Raw genomic sequence first — 26,957 nt, 5'->3', positions numbered from 1 at the left:
TAGCACCTCACGAGCCGAATGACCAGGAAACCTTCCCAAATAGGGAAGTAAACATATTCTACGATTTCGGGGAAGACCCTGATCGCGAAGCAGTAGTTCGCGAAATCCTAAACCACGCGTGGGTTCACAACGAACTCTGGTTTAAGGTTAAATGGGAACTAGGGGACACCACATGGGAACCCCTAGGAAATTGCGACGACCTCGTCCACCTGGACGAGTACCTCACCTTACAAAATGTAAGGGAACCAGAAAAACTCCCTATCAAAGAAGACAGGGAACTCTCGGCATTATTACGCCCCCAAAAACGGAGGCGGAAGAAGTAAAGCCGAGGGACGATGGCCCACAGCCAAGAGCGTGGGAAAGTTCTGGGCGAGTAACTCGCCCGGACAGCCACACCATGTACAAGAAATCACATGGGCTAGGCAAGCAACTCGCCTAGACCACGTGAACCACAGGCTCACGTGCAAAAGAACACACAACCGCGGCGAATCCCACGCACACAAGAACGAAGACCCATCCCACCGCCACGAGTAACATAACGACGAGATGTCGTTCTCTGGGGGAGGCAACCCTCGGTTCGATCCAAACAAACCGCCGGATATTGAAATACGACAACCCGGGGAGCAAGGCTCCCCGGAACAACAACAACACCAGGCGCAGATAAGCACCATGGATTACACGACGCACGCAGCACAAATGAGTGCTGCGAACCATCAACCATCCGCGTTGCCAACAGGCATCGCACACCCCCAGCCTCCCCAAAGAGGCTTCCAACCATACGCGGTGCAAACTGCACCGATGGCGCAACAAGCGCCATTCCAGGGGCAGCATTTGCTGCTGCAGCCCCAGGCATACTCCCCAGGGAACTTCCCTGGCCAGATCAACCCCTGGTTTAGCCAATTCGGCCCAGGTCCAACAACGCCCCAGCCAAATGCAGGCTGGGAATCAGCCATCGCGTCAGCGGTAGCTGCTCAGACAGGTCAACTCCGTGAGGAGCTGAAAGAAATGAAGTCCCTCGTAGGAGGGAGACGAGGGAGCGACAGCGGCTCCTCGTCCAGACCGTCCAAGCGGGCACGGTCTAATAACTCGAGGGCGTCAGAAGACGCCTGCGACCATTGCGCCCACTGGAGGCGCGAATACAATAGAGCACGAAGAGATGCTGAGGGCATCTTTGACTCTCTGAAAGACGCAGAGAGAGAAGTCGATCTCCAAAAAAGGGAGATCGAATTACTGAAACGCGAGCTCAGAGAGGCACGCGCACTGGCAGACCTCGCTGCCAAACCCATCATGACGGGGGCCTCCCAGGTCAGGGGGAGGGGATACGGTTCCGGGCCTCATGAGGCGCGACCCCAAATGGGGACTAGCGCATCAAGGGGTGGGGCACCGACTATCCCGCCACCCCATGGGCAGGCGACCCTGTCCGGGTTGCATAAAGGCCCGCCCTCAGAGGGGCAAACCCATGTCGAGGGGAAGAGGGAGAGTGGTAGGCAACCGACGGCAGACCCTAAAACGGGGACCACTGCCAGAGGCGGCGGGCCACTGAGTACCTCAGCACCCTATGGGCAAGCCACCCTGCAGGGAAGTGTCCACATGCTATACGAGACCGCCGAACTCAACGAGTTCGGCAAAGTCGAAGCTCCAGTCGACATAACAATCGACCCCAACTTCCCCATGAGGAGAATAGTGGGGTCAGAAGCGGCGCATGACGCCGCATACGCTTGGTGGACAAGCGTGAGTGGGAAAGAATTCGTACACTGGTACGAACAGGCTGAAGCCGCCTTCAAAAGCGGCAAGGTACACAGAACCCTTCGCGAAAAAGCGAAGGAAACCGAGAAATACTTCTTGGGACTCCCGAGCATCGCAAGACTCGCGGAGGAATATAATTCCCCGGAGAACAAGGGAAAAATCTCCTGGGAAAGTCTAGGCAAAGCTGCCTACTTAAAGTCCCAGTTCAAACCACTCAGGACTCCTGAGGAACGTGCCGCAAAAACGGCGGAGCGGGAAGCGAAAGCTTCCAAATACCGGGAAAGAGACGCAAGTCTCCGAGCTGGACAACCAGCCCAACGACCATCCTTCCCCACGGGAAGAACGGTAAACCTACCGTACTCTACACCTGAGCCAAGCAGCTCAGGAACACAACAACCCGCTCCCACCCAGGGAGCACCCACTTCGTCGAGCCCACAGCCCGACAATGTAGCCCAGGCTACGTCATCGCATCCGACGCAGCAATCGGATGTCCAGATGAACAACCCGGAGGAAAACCCTCCTCCGGGGCAATGAATCCACCCTTGAGAGAAGGGAGAGTGACACGGTAATACGCCATCGAGGCGCCCGTGAAAACACCCCCCCCAACTCGAGGCCCCGCACACAATACTGTATGCGAGGAACCGCAAGTAACAATTGCGGAAATCTCCACTCCGCCAAAAGACCCACACCCACCACCGCTCGTGTGTAAACACCACTTACACACGAACCCTCACAGAACAAGTGAGGAACACCAAAGAAATACAACCTTTGGGTCGAAATCCATTTTCGACAAACTCCACCACTTCTTTCTTCTCTCCCTGCGATACCAATGTATCGCCGTTCACTTCAAAGTAACGGCCCACACTCATTCAAACCCCTTCTCTTCCTTTCACCAACATGTACAAAATCGCCCACTTTAAAGTGGCGACAACAGAAACACTCATTGATAATTCCAAACTCAATGTAAACCAACTATCAAAATTCTGTTTTTATTCACTATCAACTTTGTATGCGTCGCATATGCAACGCAAGGGGGGAGAATGTCAGGGCAATAGCCCCGAACCCCGAGTCACATGTAAACTAGATAGATATAGTCACGTGGACAAGCGGGAACCTCCGGGTAACCGCTTACACACCACCGTAAAATACATCATCTTGTATCACTTACGGCTTTGTGTGCTGAGCAACCCCAAAGACCTCACATTGGGCATGTGTACTGACAAGCCCAATACAGGACAGTAGTCCCTAGCCACTTAGACTGAAGTGGAAAGTTGTTATTATCATTAAAGGGGGAATACTGTACTACTTACCTGAAGTGGAAAGTTGAGAAGAAGGCTACTTCTTTGGTTCCCACTTCAGGCACATTTATATACATGCACCTTGGGTCACATGACAGATGCCACATCACCCTCACACACAGCTGTAACCACCCAGGTGTCTCCATGGGAGATCCTGAGGGCATCTGGTGCGAGTGTGCATGCTGGGCACAGTGGGAAGTCACCTGAGGTGCCCAGGCCAGGTGTGTCATGGGCACACTGCAGATGGGTCAATGGTACATTGATACAAAGGAAGGTCGTCCATGTAGAATAAAGAGAAAATAAAGAGGAAGTAGAAATAGGAAGAAAGTGAGGAAACAGAAATGAGACAAGGGAGAGGAGGAGGGGGAGGAGGTGAGGTGGGGTGGATAGTGGGGTACCGGGTCAGGTGGGGCCAGGTGGAGCCGGGTCAGGCGGGTGTGCCCTGACATCACCCCATCCTTAAGCCACTTCGCCTTGAAGCGGCCAGGTGGTTCTCCCTCTCTCTCCCTGGAGCTTGGGGGTGCACCCTGTGGAATTCCTCGATCCAGTCGTGGGCATGGGCTAAGTGGTCTCGCTGGAGCCATTGGTTCTCAGAGTTTGGCCAGCCAGTGAACTTTACCAGATACCAGAGTTTCCGGTGTAACCACTTAGAGTTCAGTATCCTCTCGACCTCATACTCTTCTTCTCCTTCTATGAGTTCTGGGCCTGGGTGTGGGTCAGCGGGTCGCTCTGCAATGCCATCTGGGTGGTATGGCCTAATGTTCGTCATGGACATGACCGGGTGGATTCCCTTCTGTCGAGTGGTAAGCTGGAGCTTGACAGCAGCTGGGGAGATAACTTTAGTGATTCTGAAGGGGCCAAGCCATTTGTGGTCCAGTTTTTTGGTCAGGCAGTCGGTCATGTAGTTTTGGGCATTGAGCCAGACTTGGTCACCTTCTTGATACTTTGGGGCCGGGTCACAGTCCTGGTCATAGTAATGGGCCATCTCGTCTGCTGCTGTCATATCCATCCCTGGCCATCGACTTCCGATCCCTCCGTTCCAACTCCGCTCCTCCCTCACTAACCTCGGAGCCCCCATATTCCGCAATCCTCTCGGCACCCCTCGATGGTCACCACCCCTCATTTCAATTTATTACCTACGCCTCCCTAAGTACGGAGCCCCGAAGACTTCCGGACAGCTCCGACGTCCGCTAGCGCACCCCCGCCTCCGCTGGGCAATACACTCGCCTGCCCTGCAGAGCCCACCTTTGGGCCTATCCCACCTTTCCGTTTCTGGGTTATCGCCTGCCTTTCCGCTAACCCCGCGAACCGACTTGTCGGTAATATTCAGTCAGCTAATGTTAAACCCCATTAGCTCCGCTCCGTTCGGCTCCGCCAATTGCGGAACCGTCTCCGCTGTAACCATATATATATCCCACTTGTACATAGGTTACGCCCCAGTAGTAAAATCAACTAGAGTTACCCCCCTAGGTTCTAATTGCCAGTCAGTAAGTTAGGGCACGGACGTGTCACTAGGCACAGCGCTCTTGGCAGAAGTCGCTGAGGCCGAAGCCCTCCGTTACGGAGACATTCCTTCGTCTCGAATCTGGTCTCTGACAGCTGCATGCTCTAGTGCTGCCTTTGCCTCCTCCTGCATTTTCATCATCCTTGATGAGAATGCATCAGCAGCTTCCACCTTGGATGTGTGTGTGGGTTCTGTCCCCATCCTAGGGTGTTGGCCGGTGTCGAGTTCGAAGGGGGTTCGGTGGGTGGAGGAGTGGACGTGGTTGTTGTAGGAAAATTCCGCTGGTGGGAGCCAGTCCGCCCAATCGTCCTGATGGTGGTTGATGAACACCCAGAGATAGGCCTCAATCTCCTTATTGACCCACTCCATCTGTCCATCCGTCTGGGGGTGGTAGGGCATCAAAGGGGTCAACTTGATGCTGTAGGCAGGCACAGCCGGTACTGCACAAACAAACCAAATATCGCGATTTCCCCATCCCAGCACATCCCCACTTCACGAAACACATCACACACGTCCTCATATACCATTCCTACTCTTCCATGATTTTTTCCTATTTTTCCAGACACATTCCCAGTCCTCACAGACCAAATTCCCACGCCCACCCAGCAGCGCAGCCACACTCAGACTGGATTTCACTTATCTCAGCAACCACTGCACCGATTTGGACGATATTGGTACCGTTGAAAACGCGTCATTTAGGAGTATTAGGATCCATAATTAGCGGGAGTTGATTGGTGATGGATAGAGTTGGATATTTTTTGGCTGGAAATCATTTATTGCTTTATTGTTTTCTTGATTATTGTTTTCCCTTCCTTTTTCCGATATTGTTTGTTGCTGATATGACCCACCTAAGCACATGGGACTCATCGGATATTTTCCTTCATTTTTATTTGATCATTTCTCATATATATCTGTACATGAGGATGTATCTACCTTTCCCCTTGGATTAGAAACCACCGAGTTTGCCCCTCCCAAGCTAGTAGGGAGTAGTACGACCAAGAAGATCAGTAAGAAGAAGCCTCTAGATCAGTCCTTGCTTTAGTGTCACCCAGAGAGGTGGGGTGAGAGACTGATTGGAGTACACCATGCACCGTACCACACCGGACCATATTTACCATTACCAAAACCCCCCTTTTTCCTGACCTGCTGGATACCAATCCAGTCCCCGTCCCTTTCCTGTTTGCTGCTGGGTTAGATCCCTAGCCCGCTTACAATGCCTAGGAGGTCTGCGAGCTCTTTCGAGAAGCAGGAGACAAAGGCACTCCCCCTGTTGCTGAGGATCTCCTCAGGGAGCCTGTGGTGTCTCCAGATGTGCTCCAGGAAGAGTCGCACGATACCCTCTGAATCCATGGTCATCACAGTGGGGACTGCATGGATGCATTTGGACAGATGGTCCACTACGACCAAGATGGCATTGTATCCCTTTGACTCTAGGAGTTCTCCTATCATATCTACTGAGATGATCTGCCAATGATGGGTGGGGACCTTGTTTGGGGTGAGCTTCCTGACCTTTCGTGAGGGGAAGGACTTGATGCGATTGCAGGTATCACACCTGCATACGTATTGCCCGATGTACTCTGCCATCTGGGGCCACCAGTAGTCACAGGAGATGAGTTCCAGGGTTTTCCATCGCCCTGGGTGCCCCATCGCCTGTGAGTCATGGTGTAGCTGTACCAGATCGTGGCAGAGTTGGGGGTCTTTCAGGACATACACCCTTCCCCAGTACAGGACTAGGTCACCTTGCTTCTCCCACTCATCCAACCTTCTCCTAGCTCCCACATGGCCTTTACCACCCTCTCGTCATGGTCTTTCGCTTCACGTATTCTCCCCAGGATACCCACCTCTTCACCCTCCACCAAGACTGCCTCTGTTGCATGAGCTTCAAACCAGGCAGGTTGGAGGAGAGTCAGCCCTTCATTGTCATCCCTCCCTTTTGGGTGGTCCACACGATGGGAGAGTGCGTCCGGCTTCCCCATGAGCTGTCCAGGATGGTGGACGAGGGTGAAATGGAAGTGGGAGAGGAAGAGGGTCCATCAGGCTTGGCGTCGATTCAGCCTCTGGGCCATCCGGAAATAGCTCAGGATGCGGTGATCGGTGTAGATCTCAACCTTCTCCCTGGCACCTTCTAGGAAGTGCTGCCACTCTTTGAGGGCTTGGACGATCGCGAGTGTCATATCCATACATACCCGATCCCGATCCGACTCCCGGACCCCCAACTTCACCACCTCCGGAGTCCTACCCTATCTCCGTCTGCTCCAATACTCACCTTGGACCGAACATCACTCCTCTCGCCACCCTCCTCCTCTTACTCCTCCTCTTATTCCTCATGACACCTCCACCCTTCCATCACTCTCCTACCCTACTTCCATCTGCTCCGATACTCACCTTCAGACCTGACACCTTTCCTCTCCTCCACTCCTCTCCCCGCTCCTCTCTTCTCTCTCCTCCCTCTGACCCTCTTCCACCACTGTCCCGTACCCCGTACTCGGACACCGCTCGTACCTTCGCTCCGAGATTCCATCATACGACCTCAGACTTTGACTCCACCTCAGCTTAAGTCCATTGCATTGGTGACCTCATACTATATAAACACCATTGCCAAAATTCCTTGGACTTTCAACCCTGCCTCCGTAACCTCTGTAAGCTCCAAGCTCCACAGATCATACCTGGCACTTTCACTGTTTGTAATGTATCTTTCGCGCTTTCCCCTCATCCTTATTTGGACTGCTGCTTCTTCCCATTCTAGCCAGTTAGTCATCATCCCCACTTCACCTCATCTTCCTGCCCCTCTGGGCTTTGCCCTCCCTATCTCCTTTCGGATGTACCACAGGTTCTAAACCTATGACCTTCGGTGCCGCTCCGCTTTCATCTTCCCTTTGTCCTGTTCAGATGCCTTTGTTCTGATTCAGACCCTCTTTGTTTCCTCATGCTTTTGCCCTCTCCATTATATATTGGCGCTTGTACATACTCATTTTAGGCCCTTAGTCTAAAATCGACCTGAAATGCCCCCTAGAGACTTCCTGCTCAATGCCTCTGAAATTAAGGACCAAATGGACAAACAGCAATGGCACAGCGCTCCGCATGAGTCACTGAGGCCAAGGTCCCTCCTTGCTAAGTCCCTGGTTCCCCTCCAGAATCATCCACCCTCACCCAGTTCTAACAGCAAGCATCTCCTTGTACACCTCATAGTTGCATTCTATGTCTGTAAAGCTCTTGGACATGAACACTGCCAGGTGGAACTCCATCTCAACCTTCTCCCTGGCACCTTCCAGGAAGTGCCGCCACTCTTTGAGGGCTTGGATGATCACGAGCATCTCCTTGTTGTACACCTCATAGTTGTGTTCTACGTCTGTAAAGCTCTTGGACATGAATGCTACTGGGTGGAACTCCCCATCCGACTGGAGCTGGGAGAGGACTGCACCAGTCATGAAGTTGGAGGCATTGCATTCGAGCCTGAAGCAGCCAGAGTCTGAGGGGAAGGAGAGGATGGGGGCAGTAGTGATGGCTTCTTTAAGGGCCTGGAAGGCACCATCCTCGTCTGGGCCCCAGCTCCAGGGTTGGGTCTTCTGGGTCAGCTTGTGGAGCAGGCATGCCTTCTCTGAGAAGTCCTTGATGAACCAGCAATAGAAGTTCACGAACCCTAGGAAGGACTGCACCTCCTTCACCTTTGTTGGAACCGGCCAGTCAAGGACTCCACGAACCTTCATGGGGACCATCGCCACACTACCCTCAGAACCTAAGTACTCGATCTGTCCATTCGAATTTACACTTCTCAGGTTTCAGGAAGAGCTTTCTCTTCCACAGTGTCTCTAGGACCTCTCAGACGACCCTCTGGTGTTCTTCCAGGGTTGCAGTGAAGATGAGGATGTCGTCCATATAACAGATGATGACCTCCCGGTCGATGAAGTCCCAGAGGATGTCGTTCATCATAGTTTGGAAGGTTGCAGGGGAGTTGCACAGGCCAAAGAACATCACCATGGGCTCGAACAGCACCTGGTCAGTTGCAAACGCCACCTTCCATTCATCCCCATCCTTGATCCAGACATTGTTGAACCCCCAGTGCAGGTCCAAGGCTGAGAAGTTCTGTAGGTTCTCCTGTAAGAACTTGTCCAGCTCCTTCTGTTTGGGTTGTGAGAGGGGGAAGGTTTTCCCTCTGGGTAGTTTCGCATCCAGTACCGGGGGGGCAGCTGGTCAAAGGCCTCCTTTGAAAACACGTCCCAGAAGTCTTGGTAGTGCCCTGGCACCAGTGTCTCAAACGGCACAGGCTCTGTCCCTGGGTCATGGGCCTCCTGGGCCATCTGCTGAGAGGGTGTCATAGTTGCCCTCAAGTCATGCCCCCACCCTGAGGGAATGATCGCAGTGTAGATCCTGTCCCCAGGCTCTACTGCGAAATCTTGGTCATCCTGCACTCATGGATGCCTGCAGGAGGATGGGCAGCAAGACATGACAACTTTCTGTCATGCCCAGTCTACTTCCGGGTTGTGATGCAGCAACCATGAGTGCCCTATGATGAGGGACTGATGTCCCAAATTCGCAACTGCAAAGCGGCCTGTTCTGTGTGTTGCCCAAACGTCAGGAGGGCCTCCAGTTCTTCAGTTATGCCCCCATTTTTGTTCAGGGTTCCATCAACATTGTGGACGGGTATGGGCTGTGGGAGCGGGGTGGTCTCGAGTCTGTGCTTCCGGATGAACTCAGGGCTCACGAAATTCCCGGTAGCCCCTGAGTCCAGGAGGGCTGACACTGACACAGAGGTGAGGGAGGTTAGGGCAGTTGTTAGAACAGGGGGATTCGGACGACTCCGGAGTGGAATCGGAGACTTAGCGTGGAAGGACCTCGGCCTCAGCAACTCAGGCGGAGCACTGTGCCATTGCTGGTTGTCCTGGGGGTCCCTAATTTCAGATCTAGCAGAGGGAAAGTCTCTTGGGGGCATTTCAGGTCGATTTCGGACTGAGGTTACAAGTTACTATGTACATTGTATATAAGGAGGGGTCCGGAATCAAAAGGGACAAGGGTAGGATGAAAGGAGACAAAGGGAGCTGGAAGGAGGAACAACACCAAGGGTCAAGGGTTTGACTCAATGGTGTTTCCCAAAGGAGGAGTGAAGGGCCAAGGCCCAAGGAGGAAGGAAGGAGGATGGGAGTGGGGAATGGCCAGCTGACTGAATAGAAAGAAGCAGCAGCCCAAATAGGAATGAGGGAGAATGGTGGAATTGAATAGGACAATACAATAGTTGCAAGGTCCGAGGTAAGTCCGGAAAGTCCGAACTCGGAAGTTAAACTCCGGAATATTGGCAAACATAATTAAATGGAATGAGCTAACCAATACAATGGGTATAAGCGGAGGTGGGGTCAAAGTCCGAGGTTGGAGCTAAGACCGGAGGTTCCGGAGACGGAGATGCGAATGGGATTCCGGAGTGGAGGTCCGGAGTCGGGAGCATAGGTGTTGCATGCTTGTCTGGAAGGTGTCGAGGTTGAGGTCAGACCCGGAATGTTCCGGAGTCGGACCGAAGGTGGTGTCAGAGCCGGAGGTGGGATAACCTCTTGGGAGTCGGCAAGGAGAAAGTGACAGAAGGGAAGTAGGGCTCCGGAGTCGGTTTCGGAGTTCCGGGAGCCCGGAGCAGAGGTCGGGATTGTATGGATATGACAGCAGTCAGCTTCACTGTGAGGTTGAGTGACCTGGGGGATTGTCTGGAGAGGACATAGATGGCGGGTGGGGACTGCCACTTCAGGTGTCAGCTCTGGGTGTCTCTCATTCTTATGGTCAGGGGATGCACTTTTCCTCCTTTTCTTTGCGATAAGTCGATGGAATTTCTGCAATGGTGCTAACTTGCACATGTTGTGGTATTTACACAGGTTATCTTCTGGTGGCTGGGACGCATCCCTCACTGGTCACCCTCCTGAAAATCCTCTTGGGGGTCCAGCCCCACCTCTCCCTCTTCTGCTTCAGATCCCTCACCCAGCTGCTTCTTCAGTCCCTCCATCAGTGCTCACAGGTCTTCTGGGTGTAGGCATCGGACCCAGTGGACCTTGGGGTGCAGTGTCAGGGACTCGTCCGGGGTCGAGGGGGTCCGGGTGTAGCATCCGGGACCGAGAGCCTGGCGGGGGGCAGATCAGGCGTGCGTACTGACAGGCCCGATGCGGGACAGTGGTCCCTGGCCACTTAGACTGAAGTGGAAAGTTGTTATTATCATTAAAGGAGAGATATTGTACTACTTACCTGAAGTGGAAAGTTGAGAAGAAGGCTACTTCTTCGGTTCCCACTTCAGGTTCGTTTATATACATGCGGCTTGGATCACATGACGGGTGCCACGTCACCCTCGCACACAGCCATAACCACCCGGGTGTCTCTGCGGGAGATCCCGAGGGCATCCGGTGCAGGCGCGCGTGCTGGGCACAGTGGGAAGTCACCCGAGGTGCCTGGGCCAGGTACATGGTGGGCGTGCTGCAGATGGGTCAATTGTACATTGATACAGAGAAAGTCGTCCATGTAGAATAAAGGGAGAATAAAGAAGAAGTAAGATAAGGAGAAACTGAGGAGGGGAGGATGAGGGGGGAAGAAGGGAAGGGGGGAGGAGGTAAGGAAGGGTGGACCGGCGGGGTACCGGGTCAGGTTGGGCCAGGTGGAGCCGGGTCAGGCGGGTGTGCCCTGACATGCAGGCATTCTCATGCAATATGGCCTGGGGCGTTACAGTTGTAGCACAACCCCTTCCTCCTCTGGTCAGTCGAGGTCCATCGGTTGTGGGCCTGTCCCAGACATGGGGCGGGCTGCGGGAGCTGGGGGTGCAGGCACAGGTGTGGGTCGTGGGGGAGTAGGTGTGGGTCGTGTGTGGAGAGGGGTCGTGGTCGGCTGGGTAGGGGTGCTCATGGCTGTGTGGCTTGGAAGCGCCACCATTGGTTGTCAAGGAGCATGGCTGGACACTTCCATTTGGTCCAGGTAGTGGGCATGGGGCGGAGCCTGTAGATGCTCTCATGGACCCGGGCGTTGATCGCTTGTTCGAATTGGTCAACCAGCCCTATGTCACCCAGCCTTGAGGCTGGCCCCAGTATCTCGAACTCCTGGATCACTTTGTTGTCAGGGATGGCTCGAGGGAGGTAGAGGTAGTGGCATAACGCTCGGTGCTAGCGGCCTGGATGATGGCAGGGCAGTGAGACTGTATAGTGGGCAGCTGTCATATCCGTGCATACCCGACCCCGACCCGACTTCCGGACCTCCACCCTCTTCACCTCCGGAGTCATAACCTACCGCTGCCTCTCCGATACTCACCTTCGGTCTTGGCAACACACCCCTCCTCTTACCTCTCCGACCCCTTCTCCGTCCGTTCCGATACTCATCTCGGACCGAACATCGCCCTACTCGCCACCCTTCCTACAACTCCGCTCCCCCCTCACCACACCTCCACCCTCCCGTCATCCCCTACGCTTTCTCCGTCCGTTCCGATATCCACCTTCGGACCTGACTACTCTTCCTTACCTGTCCCCTCTCTCCTTCCTCCGTCACTCCTCCGCCACCCTTCCGCCAAGTTACGACCATCCACCGCTGTTCCGTACTTCACACTCGGACACCGTTCGTACCTTACTCCGAGCCTCCGTCATAGTCCATACCTCGGACTTTGACTCCACCTCAGTCTTAGTCCATTGCATTGGTGACCTCATACTACGTAAACACCATTGCCAATATTCCTCGGACTTCCAACCCCGCCTCCGTAACCTCCGTAAGCTCCGCAACCCCCGAGCTTCGCGGACCGCCTCCGGCACTCTCGCCGTTTGTAATGTATTTCTCGCAATTCCCCCTCATCCCTATTTGGACTACTGCTTCCTTCTATTCTAGCCAGTTAGTCATCACCCCCACTTCCCCTCATCCTCCTGCCCCTCTGGGCCTCGCCCACTCTACCTCCTTTTGGATGTATCACAGGTCTTGCCCTATGACCTTCGGTACCGCTCCGCTCCCTCTAACCCTTTGTTCCCGTTCGGACGTCTTCGTTCCAATTCGGTCACCCTTTGTTTCTCCTTGTGCTTTTGCCCCTTCCTTATATATATCGGCGCTTGTACATACTCGTCTGGTTTCAGTCCGAAATCGACCTGAAATGCCCCCAAGAGACTTCCTGCTCACCTACTGTGAAATTAAGGACCAAATGGACAAACAGCAATGGCACAGCGCTCCGCTTGAGTCGCTGAGGCCAAGGTCCCTCCACGCTAAGTCTCCGATTCCACTCCGGAGTCGTCCGTTTCTGCCCATCTCTAACAGCAGCCCTCACTTAGGCTTACGTCCCTGTATGGCTTCTTAGGCTGAAGCAGGAAATGTATTGTTATTAGAATGAAAAGCTAGACTAAACTAAGGTACTTGCCTGAAGCAGGAAATGAGAAGAAGGTTGCTTCTTCAGTCCTGCTTCGGCTTAGTATATATACATGTGAGAATAGGTCACATGGAGGTGCCACATCAGCCCTGGGTGGAGCCAGGTTATTGCGGGTGGCTCCATGGTCGATCCTGAGTGTCAGAGAAGGGAAATACAAGTAGGAATGTGCGGCACATCCAGTGAAGGAGAGAACAAAGGAAGGTCAGTTGGGAGGTTCAAACAAGACCACCACCAAGCTGTTCCCTGGTTCTTTAGTTAGGATGGGGAAGTGTAGTAGTAATATTTGTTGTAATTATAGTACCAATCCAAGTGTTTTGGCTAATTCTATTTTATGGGTTAGCCTAAAAGTTTCTGGGAATTGACTTATAGATAAACCGAGCCCTGCAGAGCTGTTCCTCTATTGTAATTTCTTAATTTGTCTGGGTGTAATTCTGTGTAGAGTTGTTTAATTTGAATTTTAACTTGAATTAAATCTTCTACTTGGTGAAGTTTCAAAGATTCTACTCAGTTAATGATTTAGATTGTGTCTGGAGTGTCCCTTGAGTTTGTTTTATTTTTGTCTTATTTTATTGCTTGTTTTAACAGTAGCAAAATAACTGTTTTGTGTTTACACTTTGAAATCTGGAGTGTTAACCAGCTCTCCTGTTGAAATATCTACTTAATATTTCTCTCCTTAATTGCTGCCTTTTACTACAGTGGCAATCTTAACTGTATATCACTTTTTCGTGCTGGAGTGACAACCAGAAATGCTTGAGAAAAATAATACTCTATTTTCTTACTTCTCTGAGGGGGGGGGGGGCAAAAGGTCGCAGAGAGGGTCTCCCTTTTATACTCCTTGGGTCACCTTCCTTTTTCATGCTCTACCTCGTATTTACAGGATTTATTTACAGGGTATTGTCCTCAAACTGAATAAAAAATGAAATTTTCATGCTATAGTTCTACTGCGCTCAGCTGTGCTGAACTGTGGCTCTACTGTGGTCAGACTGCACCTAGAATCCTTATTGTCCTTCCTCACCTAAGCTATTTTAATGGTTAATTAGAACTTGACTGTGCTGCATTTGTCGCAGTTTTCTATTTCAAATTCCTCATATTTACCATTAAGTTCGCTATGACTCGGTCATTCTGAATTCAAACTTCGCATTAATATGCGTATGGCTGCGCTGAGACCTTCAGCTGATTTATTCTATTTTTATCCAGTAACATTTAGTTGAAATGAGACTTGAAATGATAAATGAGTGAATTATTCAGGTTTAGAACCGAAAGAAAAAGTTGCTAGTAGTCAAAAATTGCTCAAACGAATGTATTATAGCTCTCTGCTTCATTGGTATATTGTTCCCTAAAATTCCTGCCATGGTCTGTCATAGTGTAGTGGTTTTCGTGGATTTCATCCATCTCCTCTGATTCCCCTTTGTTGTTCGTTGTTATAGTAGGTCGTCCTCGAAGATATCATATTTTTATGTATTTTATTTGGGGCTCTGGACCTCTAGAAGCTGTCTTCCCACGCATTTTCAGGTTTCTAACTTCATGTCCTTGTATCTCATTCATTTCTGAATGGTTTTTCACGTTCTTGGTATCATAAATTTCCATTTATTCCCACCTTTCCAATGGTACTAAAGTTGTGTTCTGTTTCTTGGTATTCGTCGAGTTAGCAAAAGTTTGCACACACATTCAGTAATCACATGCGTCGTTCCCATAGTCGTTCGTATGTGGGCGCTCTTTCTGTTTAATTGTTCGGGATTTATGATATGCTTGGGTGTTTGTATCCTTCATATGGGCTTCCGTGATTTATTTCAGGTTTTTCCCTCATGATCTAAGGTTGTTTTGTACTTTCCATGCTTTGTTTTGACTGGGGTCTTCCTTATTTGGACGGAAATTGGTCTTCGCGATCTGCCGAAGTGTGGATGGCCAGTTCCCTTCGCATTGCCACCCTCACGTGTCTTTAAACATGATGCGGATTTCTATATTCCCGTCTTTGGTATAACTTCACAACGGCTGGACTGTTTGGGCTGAAAATTGGCATATCTATAGTTTCCTATTTATCATAATTTCCGTGTAAATTTCGTTGTATGTTTTAATTATGGATCCTATGTAAACGTCATCTTTTCCCTTTACTGGATATCTCATTGATGCGTGATCCTTTTATTATGAAAATTTGGGTGGGTTGAGATTAGATCCCTTCCTTTCTAATGGGCTATCGAGCTCGTCTCGGTCGTTACTGCTTGTTCTTCATGCTTGCCTTTTAAATGTTGTCCTCATTTTCCGGGAGTTTTAGTCATATCTCCGTCGTTCATGGGTAGTTTTCCCTGTAATTACTTTCATTGAGTCCGTCTGGGAGACATCTACATTTCCTATTATAAACACGACTTTGAATTTTGCATTAGTTCCTAAGGAATCCTTGTTCCGTGGTACTTCCATCCTCAGCTACGTGTGTCATATCCATCCCTGGCCATCGACTTCCACTCCCTCCAATCCCTCCGGTCTACCTCCACTCCATCTTCACTAACCTCGGAGCTCCCATATTCTGCAATCACCTCGGTACCCCTCGATGGTCACCACCCCCTCTTTTCAATTTATTACCTATGCCTCCCTAAGTATGGAGCCCTGAAGGCTTCCAGACAGCTCTGACGTCCACTAGCGCACTCCCACCTCCACTGGGCAATACACTCGCTTGCCCTGCAAGCCCTCCTTTGGGCCTATCCCTCCTTTCCATTTCTGGGTTATCGCCTACCATTCCGTTAACCCCGTAACCTGACTCGTCAGTAATATTCAATCCGCTAATGTCTAACCCCTTTAGCTCAGCTCCGCCATTTGCGGGCCCACCCTCGTTGTAACTATATATATACTCAACTTGTACATAGGTTACACCTCAGTAATAAAATCGACTAGAGTTTACCCCCCTTCAGTTCTGGTTGCCAGTTTAGTAAGTTAGGGCACAGACGTGTTACTTGGCACAGCACTCCTGGCATAAGTCGCTGAGGCCGAAGCCCTCCGCCACAGAGACACTCCCTCGTCTCGACCTGGTCTCTGACAATGTGTGCAGGTGTGGGAAAGTAGTTTCCGTGGAGGTTCTCTGGTTGTTTTTATAGTCAAATCTTGGTCAACTGTCCTAATTCTTTGTTTAATATTTGCTATAAATTCCCCTGAGAATTCCGTCTTGTTGATGCTAAGATTGAAGTATTTTTGCTAATTTTCTTTCTTCCAATTTATTGTATGTAGTCGTAATATTTCGTAAAAACTCATTAAAATTCAGGTTCTTCTATTTTCTCATATCTACTTGTCATATGGGGTTTTGTGATTTATCTGGCATATTTCTATAATGGGTTTCCATAGTGTGACCATTATTTCTCCTACACTGGCATCGGGGTGCCCATGTGGGGTGCTCAGCATCAGACATGTCTGTGCTACAGGTGTAGGAGAAAAAGAGAGGCCATCCATATAAAGATAGAGAAGAAGGGAAGAAAGAGAGAAAGAAAGAAAGGGTGCAAGAGAGGAGATGGAGATGGAGATGGAGATGGTGGTGGCACAGTGCAGTGTGGTGTGCCCTGACATTTGTCCACGGAGTCACTCCCCTGTTGGATCGTCACCAGCTTCTGCCAGGTGGTGGCCTCCCGGTTCGGGTCATGGAACATGTTGTCAAGTTCCATGTTGAACTCATCCATGGTGAGCGCAGGGGAGCCTGCCGTCAGCAGTGAGATCATGCATTGCGTTGCCCATGCCCCTGCAGGTCCTCCCTTCATGTAAGACAACACAAAGAGGATCTGGGAGAGGGCAGTGGGGAACTCAGATGTGCGGACATGGAAGTAAATTCCACATTCAGCTTTGAAACGGTCGAGATCCTCGCTGGCTCCTGAGAAGGGCGTCAGGGGGGCAACCTTGGGTGGTTTGGGTCTGGGTCTGGGTGCAGGAGCGGGTGCAGGCACAGGCACAGGTGCAGGCACAGATGGGGGTGGGGGGTGGTTGCAGGCTTGGCTTTCCACGATGGCCTGCAGCTCCTGAAACCAGGCCAGTAAGTCATTGTACTGTTCTTCTGACACCATAGTGGGGGAGGCAGGGGAGGTGGGGGAGGTGGGGGAAATGAGGTTAAAGCCTTCTTCTGCTGTCAGGGACTCATCTGGGGTCAAGGAGGCCTGGGTGTATGTAAGGTCGGTTGAGGTTCCGACCTTGGTGTTGACTCCTGCTATCCTCAAGCTGTCAGGAATTAGGCAGTATAGAGCTGTAATTTCGACAGGGGAGGAGAAGAGTGAAAACCTGTTTCACCCTTCCCCGCAATTTATATACATTGTTTACATCGAGAAATAAAGAGTAATAAACAATGAAAGAAAGAAAGCGTGCACAGCACGCATCACCACACATCCATTCCCTACAGTGTAATATGTCAGATAAACCACGAAAAACCCCATACGTCAAGTAGATATCAGAAAATAGAAGAACCTGAATTTCTACGAATTTTTACGAATTATTACGACTACATATGATAAATTGGAAGAAACAAAATTAATAAAAATACTTCAAGCTTAGCAACAACAAGACGGAATGCTCAGGGGAATTTATAGCTAATATTGAACAGGGAACTAGGGCAATCGATCAAGATTTGACTATAAAACCAACCAGAGAACCTCCATGGAAACTACTTTCCCATGCCTGCACTTGTAGTCGAGGCTGGAAGTACCACAGAACAAGGATTCCTTAGGAACCAATGCAAAATTCAAAGTCGTGTTTATAATAGGGAATGTAGATGTCTCCCAAACGGACCCAATGAAAGTAATTTCAGGGAAAAATACTCATAGACGACAGAGATATGACCAAAACTCTCGGAAAATGAGGACAACATTCAAAAGGAAAGCGTGAAGAACAAGCTGTAACGACCGAGACGAGCTTGATGGCCCACTAGAAAGGAAGGGATCTATTCTTAATCCACCCTAATTTTCATAATAAAGGGTTCATGCATCAATGAGATATTCATTAACGGGATGAGCAACATCAAAGTCACAGCTCAGGGAAAAGACGACGTTCACACAAGATCCATATTTAAAACACATAACAAAATTTACATGGAAAATATCATAAATTGGAAACTAATGTTATGCAAAGTTTCAGCCCAGACGGTTTAGCCGTTGTGAAGTTACACCAACGACGGGAATATAGAAATCTGCATCATGCTTAAAGACACGTCAGGGTGGCGATGCGAAGGGAACCGGCCGTTGGAACCAAGATCCGCACTTCAGCAGATCGTGAAGACCAATTTCTGTCCAAATAAGGAAGACCCTGGTCAAAACAAAGCATGGAAAGTACAAAACCACCTTAGATCATGAGGGAAAAATCTGAAATAAATCATGGAAGCCCATATTGAGGATACAAACACCTGCACATACAATAAACTCCGAACAATCAAACAGAAACGGTGCCCACATACAAACGAGTACAGGAACAACACACGTGATTACTGAATGTGCACGTGAACCTTTGCTAACTCGACGAATACCGAGAAATAGAGTACAACTTTAGTACCATTGGAAAGGTGGGAATAAATGAAAATTTATGATGCCGAGAACGTGAAAAACCATTCAGAAATGAATGAGATACAAGGACATGAAGCTAGTAACCTGAATACGCATGGGAAGACAGCTTCCAGAGGTCCCGAGCCCCAAATAAAATACATAAAAATTTGATATCTTGAGGACGACGTATTATAACAACAAACAATACATACGAAGGACTATGATGCAATAATACAAATGGGAATCAGGGGAGATGGACAAAATCCACAAAATCCACTAAACTATGATGGACCATGGTGGGAATTTTAGGGAACGATATACTAATGAAGCAGAGAGCTATAACACATTCATTTGATCAATTCTTGATTACTAGCAACTTTTTCTTTTGGTTCTAAACCTGAATAATTCACTTATTTATCATTTCAAGTTTCATTTCAACTAAATGTCACCGGATAAAAATAGAATAAATCAGCTGAAGGTCTCAGCACAGCCATACACGCAGTAATGTGAAGTTTGAATTCAGAATGACCGAGTCATAGCGAACTTAATGGTAAATAAGAGGAATTTGAAATAGAAAACTGCGACAAATGCAGTGCAGTCAAGTTCTAATTGAACCATTAAAATAGCTTAGGCGAGGAAGGACAATAAGGATTCTAGGCGCAGTCTGACCACAGTAGAGCCACAGTTCAGCACAACTGAGCACAGTAGAACTATAGCATGAAAAATTCATTTTTATTCACTTTGAGGAAAATACACTGTAAATAAATCACTACTGCTTCAGCCTAAGGAGCCAGACAGGGATGCAAGCCCGAGTGAGGGCCTCTCACCATACATTCCCATTACTCCACCGCTGCCCAGGCCACTAGTGCCAGGGGCTATGCCGCTACCCCTGCCTCTCCTGTACCGTCCCTGACATGTGCCTAGCTACACATCCATGCCCTAATTTACTAACTGGCAATGAGAACTTAAAAGGGGGATAACTCTAGTTGATTTTATCACTAGGGTGTAACCTATCTGCAAGTTATGTATATATAGTTACATGGGGGCCAGGCCCGTGAACGACAGGACTGAGCAGAGCGGAGCTAACAGAGTTACATGTTAGCCAACTGAATATTTGTCAGGGCACGCTGCCCTGCACCGCCTCCTTCTCCCTCTCCTGTCTGTCTTCCTTGCTTTCCATCTCCCTTTCCTTTCCCTCTTTCTTTCTTCCCTTCTTTCTCCACATGGACAACCTTCTCCTTCATACCTGTAGCCCGGACATGTCCGATGCCAGGTACCCTGCAGGGGTACCATGCCACCGGACATGCCGCACACCTCTACTTGTATTTCTCTTCTCTCTGACACTCAGGATCACCCACAGAGCCACCCGCGATATCCCAGCTCCATCCAGGAGTGACATGGCACCCTCACATGACTGATTCCCACCTGTATATAAACCGAGCCGAAGCAGAACCGAAGAAGTAACCTTCTTCTCACTTTCTGCTTCAGGCAAGTACCCTAACTTAGTTTAGCCCTTCATCCTAATAACAATACACTTTCTGCTTCAGCCTAAGAAGCCATGGAGGGACGTGAGTCCAAGGGAGGGCTGTCCACTATACCGCCCCACTACCCCACTATGGCCCGAGCCGCCAGTGCCAGGTTTTACACCACTGCCCCTACCTCTCCTGCACCATCCCTGACAATATTACCGACAAGTCAGGTTGCGGGTTTAGCAGAGTGACGGGCTATAACCCAGAAATGGAAAGGAGGGATCGGCCCAAAGGTGTCAGGGGATGACTCCCAGGTCCCCATGACCCTCCCCTATGGTCCACAGCCTCTGGTGTAACCAGCCCTATCCAGGGCACAACTACTGTGGGTAAGGAGATGAGAAGGAAGCTAACTTCTCATCTTCCCACAGTGACCACAATATCAGCAAAACTTCCGGGGATACCCGGAAGTCACATGAGGAATAGGAACCGGGCCTGGAGCGTGTGGGGCAGAGCACACATGCAGGTCCGGGTCCGGGCTAGTCAGGGTGTGTGCCCTGAGAAAAGGTAAGCTATTGCCCAGCAGAGGTGGGAGTGCACTAGCAGACGTCAGAGCTGTCTGGAGGCCTTCAGGGCTCCATACTTAGGGAGGCATAGGTAATATATTGGATTGAGGGGGTGATGACCATCGGGGGAGTCGGAGGTGATTGCGGAATCTGGAGGCTCCAAGGTTAGTGATGAAGGAGTGGAGGAAATCCAGAAGGACCGGAGGTAGTGGAGGGTGATGGCCATGGATGGATATGACAAGTTGATTCCACTTATTCAACATTCCGACAAGGTTATTATGACAGTTACAAAAGCCGGCTTTCGAGTGCAATGAGGAATTATGCACTGCATACAGGCAACATACTGTCAGGGATCAGCAACAACCCTGGACCCTATGCCGGCTGCGCATATGCACATGGGAAGTATGCCAGCAATTCCCATCTACTCCGCTTACCTAAGCCCCAGTGGCCCGGATCATATCCGGCATTGTTCTGGAACATTCTATGATCATGTGATTCTATCGGCGATCTGTTTGGTTTCCTTATTGCCGGACTCTACATGTATATAGCTGACCCTAAGATGGGGACATACCTTTCCTGTTAGATTGGGCAGATTCGGATGACTCCAGAATGGAATCAGAGACTTAGTGTGGCAGGACCTCAGCCTCAGCAACTCAGGTGGAGCGCTGTGCCATTGCTGGTTGTCCTGGGGGTCCCTAATTTCGGATCTAGCAGAGGGAAAGTCTCTTAGGGGGGAATCAAGTTGATTTCGGACTGAGGTTACAAGTTACTATGTACATTGTATATAAGGAGGGGTCCGGAATCAAAAGGAGCAAGGGTACTCCGAAAGCAGACAAAAGGAGCTGGAAGGAGGAACAACACCGAGGGTCAAGGGTTTGACTCAATGGTGTTTCCCAAAGGAGGAGTGAAGGGCCAAGGCCCAAGGAGGATGGAAGGAGGATGGGAGTGTGTCAGGGAACGACCCAGGGTTGAGGGTGCCCAGGTGTGTCACCCGGCACTGAGGACCTGGTAGGGTGTAGCACGGGCACGTGTACTAACGGGCCCGGCACAAAAGGGCATCCCTGGCCACTTAGGCTAAAGTGGGAAGTGTGTTATTATTATTAGCAGGGGAATGTAAGCTACTTGCCTAAAGTGGGAAGTGTGAGAAGAAGGTTACTTCTCAGTTCCCACTTAGGCTGTGTTTATGTACATGCAGTCGAAGGTCATGTGGGGAGCGCCATGTCATCTACATGCACAGCCGTATCCGCCCAGGTATCTCTGTAAGAGATCTCAGGAGCGTCCGGTGTGTAGGGCGTCACCCAGTGTGTCCGGGTCCGGGTGTGTTGTGCAGCCTGGTTAATGGTACATCGAGCAAGGAAGTCGTCCATGTAGTAGAAAAGGAAAGAAGAAAGAAGAAGGGGAAGGAGGAAGGAGAGAGGAGGGAAGAGAGAAGGGAGGAGGGAGGATGGGGACACCAGGTGAGGGTAGTGGGATCGGGTGGGGTCGGACCGGGTGGAGTGGGGTCAGGCGGGTGTGCCCTGACATCACCCCCTCCTTAAGCCACTTCGCCTCGAAGTGGCTAGGCGGTTCTCTCTCTCTCTCCCTGGGGCATGGGGGTGCATTCGGTGGAACTCTTCAATCTGGTCGGGGGCATGGACTAGGTGGTCATGGGGGAGCCATCGGTTTTCTGAATTTGGCCAGCCTGTGAACTTTACCAGATACCAGAGTTTCCGGTGTAGCCATTTGGAGTTTAATACCTTCTTGACTTCGTACTCCTCTTCCCTGTCTATGAGTTCCGGGCCTGGGTGGGGGTCGACAGGTCATCCTACGATTTCATCTGGGTGGTATGGCCTGACGTTCGTTACAGATACGACTGGGTGGATTCCCTTTTGTCACGCAGGGAGTTGGAGTTTGACTGCAGCAGGGGAGACAACTTTAACTATCCTGAAGGGGCCTAGCCACTTGTGGTCTAGTTTCTTGGTGGGGCAGTCAGTTGTATAGTTCTGGGCACTGAGCCAGACCTGGTCACCCTCCTGGTACTTGGGAGCTGTCTCGCAGCCTCGGTTGTAGTAGCGGGCCATCTCGTCCGCTGCATGCTCCAGCGCTGCCTTTGCCTCCTCCTGCATCTTCATCATCCTCGATGAAAAGGCATCAGCAGCCTCCACTTCAAATGTACAGGTGGGTTCTGACCCCATTCTGGGGTGTTTCCCAGTGTCGAGTTCGAAGGGGGTCCGGTGGGTGGATGAGTGGATGCAGTTGTTGTAGGTGAACTCTGCTAGTGGGAGCCAATCCACCCAGTCGTCCTGACAGTGGTTGACGAATACCCGGAGGTAGGCCTCGATCTCCTGGTTGACCCGTTCAGTCTGTCCATCCGTCTGGGGGTGGTAGGGCGTCAAGGGGGTGAGTTTGACTCCGAGGAGATCTGTGAGTTCTCTTGAGAAGTGGGAGACAAAGGCACTCCCTCTGTCGCTGAGGATTTCTTCTGGGAGTCCGTGGTGTTTCCAGACATGTTCCAGGAAGAGCCGTGCGACGCCCACTGAGTCCATTGTTGTCACTGTGGGGATCGCATGGATGCGTTTGGATAAGCGGTCCACTACAACCAGGATGGCGTTATAGCCCTTCGACTCTGGAAGCTCTCCTACCATGTCCACTGAGATTACTTGCCAGCGGTGGGTGGGGACTTTGTTGGGGATGAGCTTTCCAACCGTTCGGGAAGGGAAGGATTTGACCCGGTTGCAGGTGTCACACCCATGTACATACCACCCAACATACTCTGCCATCCGGGGCCACCAGTAGTCACGGGAGATGAGTTCCAGGGTTTTCCACCGCCCTGGGTGTCCCGTCGCCCATGCGTCGTGGTGTAGCTGTACCAGGTCATGGTGGAGCTGTGGGTCTTTTGGTATGTATACCTTCCCCCGGTACAGGACCAACTCTCCTTGCTTCTCCCATTCATCCAACCTCAGTGTCCCCTCTCCCAGTTCCCACATGGCTTTCACTACCTTCTCATCATGGTCTTTCACCTCACGTATCCTTTCCAGAATGCCTGCCTCTTCACCTTCTACTGAGATCACCTCTGTCGACCGGGCTTCAAACCAGGTTGGCTGGAGGAGGGTTAACCCCTCGTTGTCGTCCCTCCCCTTTGGGTGGTCAGCCCGTTGTGAGAGTGCGTCCGGTTTCCCCATAAGTTTCCCTGGATGGTGGACGAGGGTGAAATAGAAGCGGGAGAGGAAGAGGGACCACTGTGCTTGGCGTCGGTTCAGCCTCTGAGCTGTGCAGAAGTACCCCAGGTTGCGGTGGTCCATGTAGATCTCGACTTTCTCTCTGGCACCTTCTAGAAAGTGCTGCCACTCCTCGAGGGCTCGGACAATTGCAAGCATTTCTTTGTTGTACACCTTGTAGTTGCGTTCTACGTCCGTAAAGCTCTTAGACATGAATGCCACTGGGTGGAACTCCCCATCCGATTGGAGCTGGGAAAGGACTGCACTGGTCACGAAATTGGAGGCGTCGCATTCGAGCTTGAAGCAGCCGGAATTGGTGGGGAAGGAGAGGACAGGGGCAGTGGTGACGGCCTCTTCAAGGGCATGGAAGGCACGGTCCTCATCTGGGCCCCAACTCCAGGTCTTGGTCTTTTGGGTCAGCGCGTGGAGTGGGTGTGCCTTCTCTGAGAAGTCCTTGATGAACCGGCGGTAGAAATTCACGAACCCTAGGAAGGACTGCACTTCCTTCACCTTGGTTGGAGCTGGCCAGTCAAGGACTCCCCGGACCTTCACAGGGTCCATCGCAATGCTTCCCTCAGAGATGATGAGTCCAAGGTACTCGATCTGCATCCGCTCAAACTTACACTTCTCTGGCTTCAGGAAAAGCTTCCTCTTCCGCAGCGTCTCCAAGACCTCCCGGACGACCCTCTGGTGCTCCTCCAGGGTAGCAGTGAAGATGAGGATGTCATCCATGTAGCAGATGACAACCTCTCGGTCGATGAAGTCCTGGAGGATGTCGTTCATCATGGTTTGGAAGGTTGCGGGAGAGTTGCACAACCCGAAGAACATCACCATGGGCTCAAACAACCCCCGGTTGGTCGCAAATGCAGCCTTCCACTCGTCACCATCCTTGATCCAGACGTTATTAAACCCCCAGCGCAGGTCCAGTGCCGAGAAGTACTTGGCACTATGGAGGTGGGTGAGGATGTCCAAGATGAGGGGGAGCGGGTACAAGTTCTTCACCATGATCTCATTCAGCTTCCGGTAGTCTTGGACCAGGCATAGTGACCCATCTTTCTTCTTGACAAAGAAGACCAGGGCTCCCATTGGGGACTTGGACGGTCGTATACGTCCGTTCTGCAAGTTCTCACACAGAAACTCGTCCAGCTCCTTCTGCTCTGGCTGAGAGAGTGGGAAGGTCTTCCCCCTGGGGAGTTTAGCAGTTGGTACCAGGTCGATGGCATGGTCCCAGGGCTTCCGGGGGGGTAGCTGATCGAAGGCTTCTTTCGAGAAGATGTCACGGAAGTCTTGGTACTGCACTGGGACCAGTGTTTCGAACGATGCGGGTTCCTCCTCCGGGTTGTGGGCCTCCTGGGCCATCCACTGAGAGGGTGTAGTAGTCACCCTCAGCTCATGTCCCCACTCTGGGGGGATGATTGCGGTGTAGATTCCATCCCCAGGCTCCAACATGGGGTCTTGATCGCCTCGTGCTTGCGGTGCTTGGCAGGAGGATGGGCAGTGGGACATGGTAACCCTTTGTTGTACCCAGTCTACTTCCGGATTGTGGTGCAGCAGCCATGAGTGCCCTATGATGAGGGACTGTCGCCCGAGGTTTGCAACCGCAAAACGGTGAAGGAGAGAACAAAGGAAGGTCAGTTGGGAGGTTCAAACGAGACCACCACCAAGCTGTTCCCTGGTTCTTTAGTTAGGATGGGGAAGTGTACTAGTGTTATTTATTGTAAATATAGTACCAATCCGAGTGTTTTGGCTAATTCTATTTTTATGGGTTAGTTTTAAAGTTCCTGGGAATTGACTTACAGATAAACCGAGCCCTGCGGAGCTGTTTCTTTATTGAAATTTATTAATTTGTCTAGGTGTAATTCTGTGTAGCGTTGTTTAATTTGGATTTAAACTTGAATTTAATCTTCTACTTGGTGAAGTTTCAAAGATTCTATTCAGTTAATGAATTTGGATTGTGTCTGGAGTGTCCCTTGGGTTTGTTTTATTTTTGTCTTATTTTATTGCTTGTTTTAACAGTAGCAAGATAACTGTTTTGTGTTTACACTTTGAAATCTGGAGTGTTAACCAGCTCTCCTGTTGAAATATCTACTTAATATTTCTCTCCTTAATTGCTGCCTTTTACTACAGTGGCAATCTTAACTGTATATCACTTTTTCGCACTGGAGTGACAACCAGAAATGCTTGAGAAAAATAATACTCTATTTTCTTACTTCTCTGGGGGGGGCAAAAAGTCGCAGAAAGGGTCTCCCTTTTATACTCCTTGGGTCGCCTTCCTTTTTCACACTCTACCTCCTATTTACAGGACCTATTTACAGTGTATTTTTCTCAAACTGAATAAAAAATGAAGTTTCACGCTATAGTTCTACTGCGCTTTTGCTGTGCTGAACTGCGGTTCTACTGTGGTCAGACTGCACCTAGAATCCTTATTGTCCTCCCTCACCTAAGCTATTTTAATGGTTAATTAGAACTTGGCTGTGCTGCATTTGCCGCAGTTACCTATTTCAAATTCCCTATATATACCATTAAATTTGCTATGACTCGATGATTCTGATTCAAACTTCGCATTACTATGCGTATGGCTGTGCTGAGACCTTCAGCTGATTTATTCCATTTTTATTTAGTGACATTTAGTTAAAATGAGACTGAAATGGTAAATGAGTGAATTATTCAGGTTTAAAACTGAAAGAAAAAGTTGCTAGTAGTCAAGAATTACTCAAACAAATGTGTTATAGCTCTCCACCTCATTAGAATATCGTTCCCTAAACTTCCCGCCATGGTCCGTCGTAGTTTAGTGGTTTTCGTGAATTTCGTTCATATTCCCTGATTCCCCTTTGTATTATCACATCCTAATCCTCCATATGTATTGTTCGTTGTTATAGTAGGTCGTCCTTGAAGATATCATATTTTTATGTATTTTATTTAGGACTCTGGACCTCTTGAAGCTGTTTTCCCGCGCGTTTTCAGGTTTCTAACTTCATGTCCCTATATCTCATTCATTTCTGGATGTTTTCTCACGTTCTTGGTATCATAAATTTTCATTTATTCCCACCTTTCCAATGGTACTAAGGTTGTGTCCTATTTCCTGGTATTCGTTGAGTTAGCAAAAGTTCGCACGCACATTCGGTAATCACATGCATCGTTCCCATAGTCATTTGTATGCAGGCACCATTTCCGTTTAATTGTTCAGGATTTATGATATGCGCGGGTTTTTATTTCTTTCATATGGGCTTCTGTGATTTATTTCAGATTTTTCCCTCATGATCTAAGGTTGTTTTGCACTTTCCGTGCTTTGTTTTGACCGGGCTCTTCCTTATTTGGATGGAAATTGG

General features: G+C 50.1%; 1 protein-coding gene across 1 annotated transcript; it reads left to right on the top strand.

Moving 5' to 3' along the window:
- Positions 1–6,536: 6,536 nt before the first annotated feature.
- On the top strand, positions 6,537–7,105 carry EI90DRAFT_3132424 (uncharacterized protein; the record flags this gene model as incomplete). The annotated part of the gene is made up of 2 exons (XM_039064475.1): positions 6,537–6,642; positions 6,699–7,105. The coding sequence occupies 2 exons, from the start codon at positions 6,537–6,539 to the stop codon at positions 7,103–7,105; spliced, it is 513 nt and encodes a 170-aa protein (XP_038910113.1).
- Positions 7,106–26,957: the final 19,852 nt, after the last annotated feature.

This window comes from Cantharellus anzutake, assembly GCF_015039405.1.
Source record: "Cantharellus anzutake strain C23 chromosome Unknown EI90scaffold_88, whole genome shotgun sequence".
NCBI lineage: Eukaryota > Fungi > Basidiomycota > Agaricomycetes > Cantharellales > Hydnaceae > Cantharellus > Cantharellus anzutake.
The sequence above is the reverse complement of the archived record's forward strand: the minus strand, read 5'-3'. Positions and strand labels throughout refer to the sequence as shown.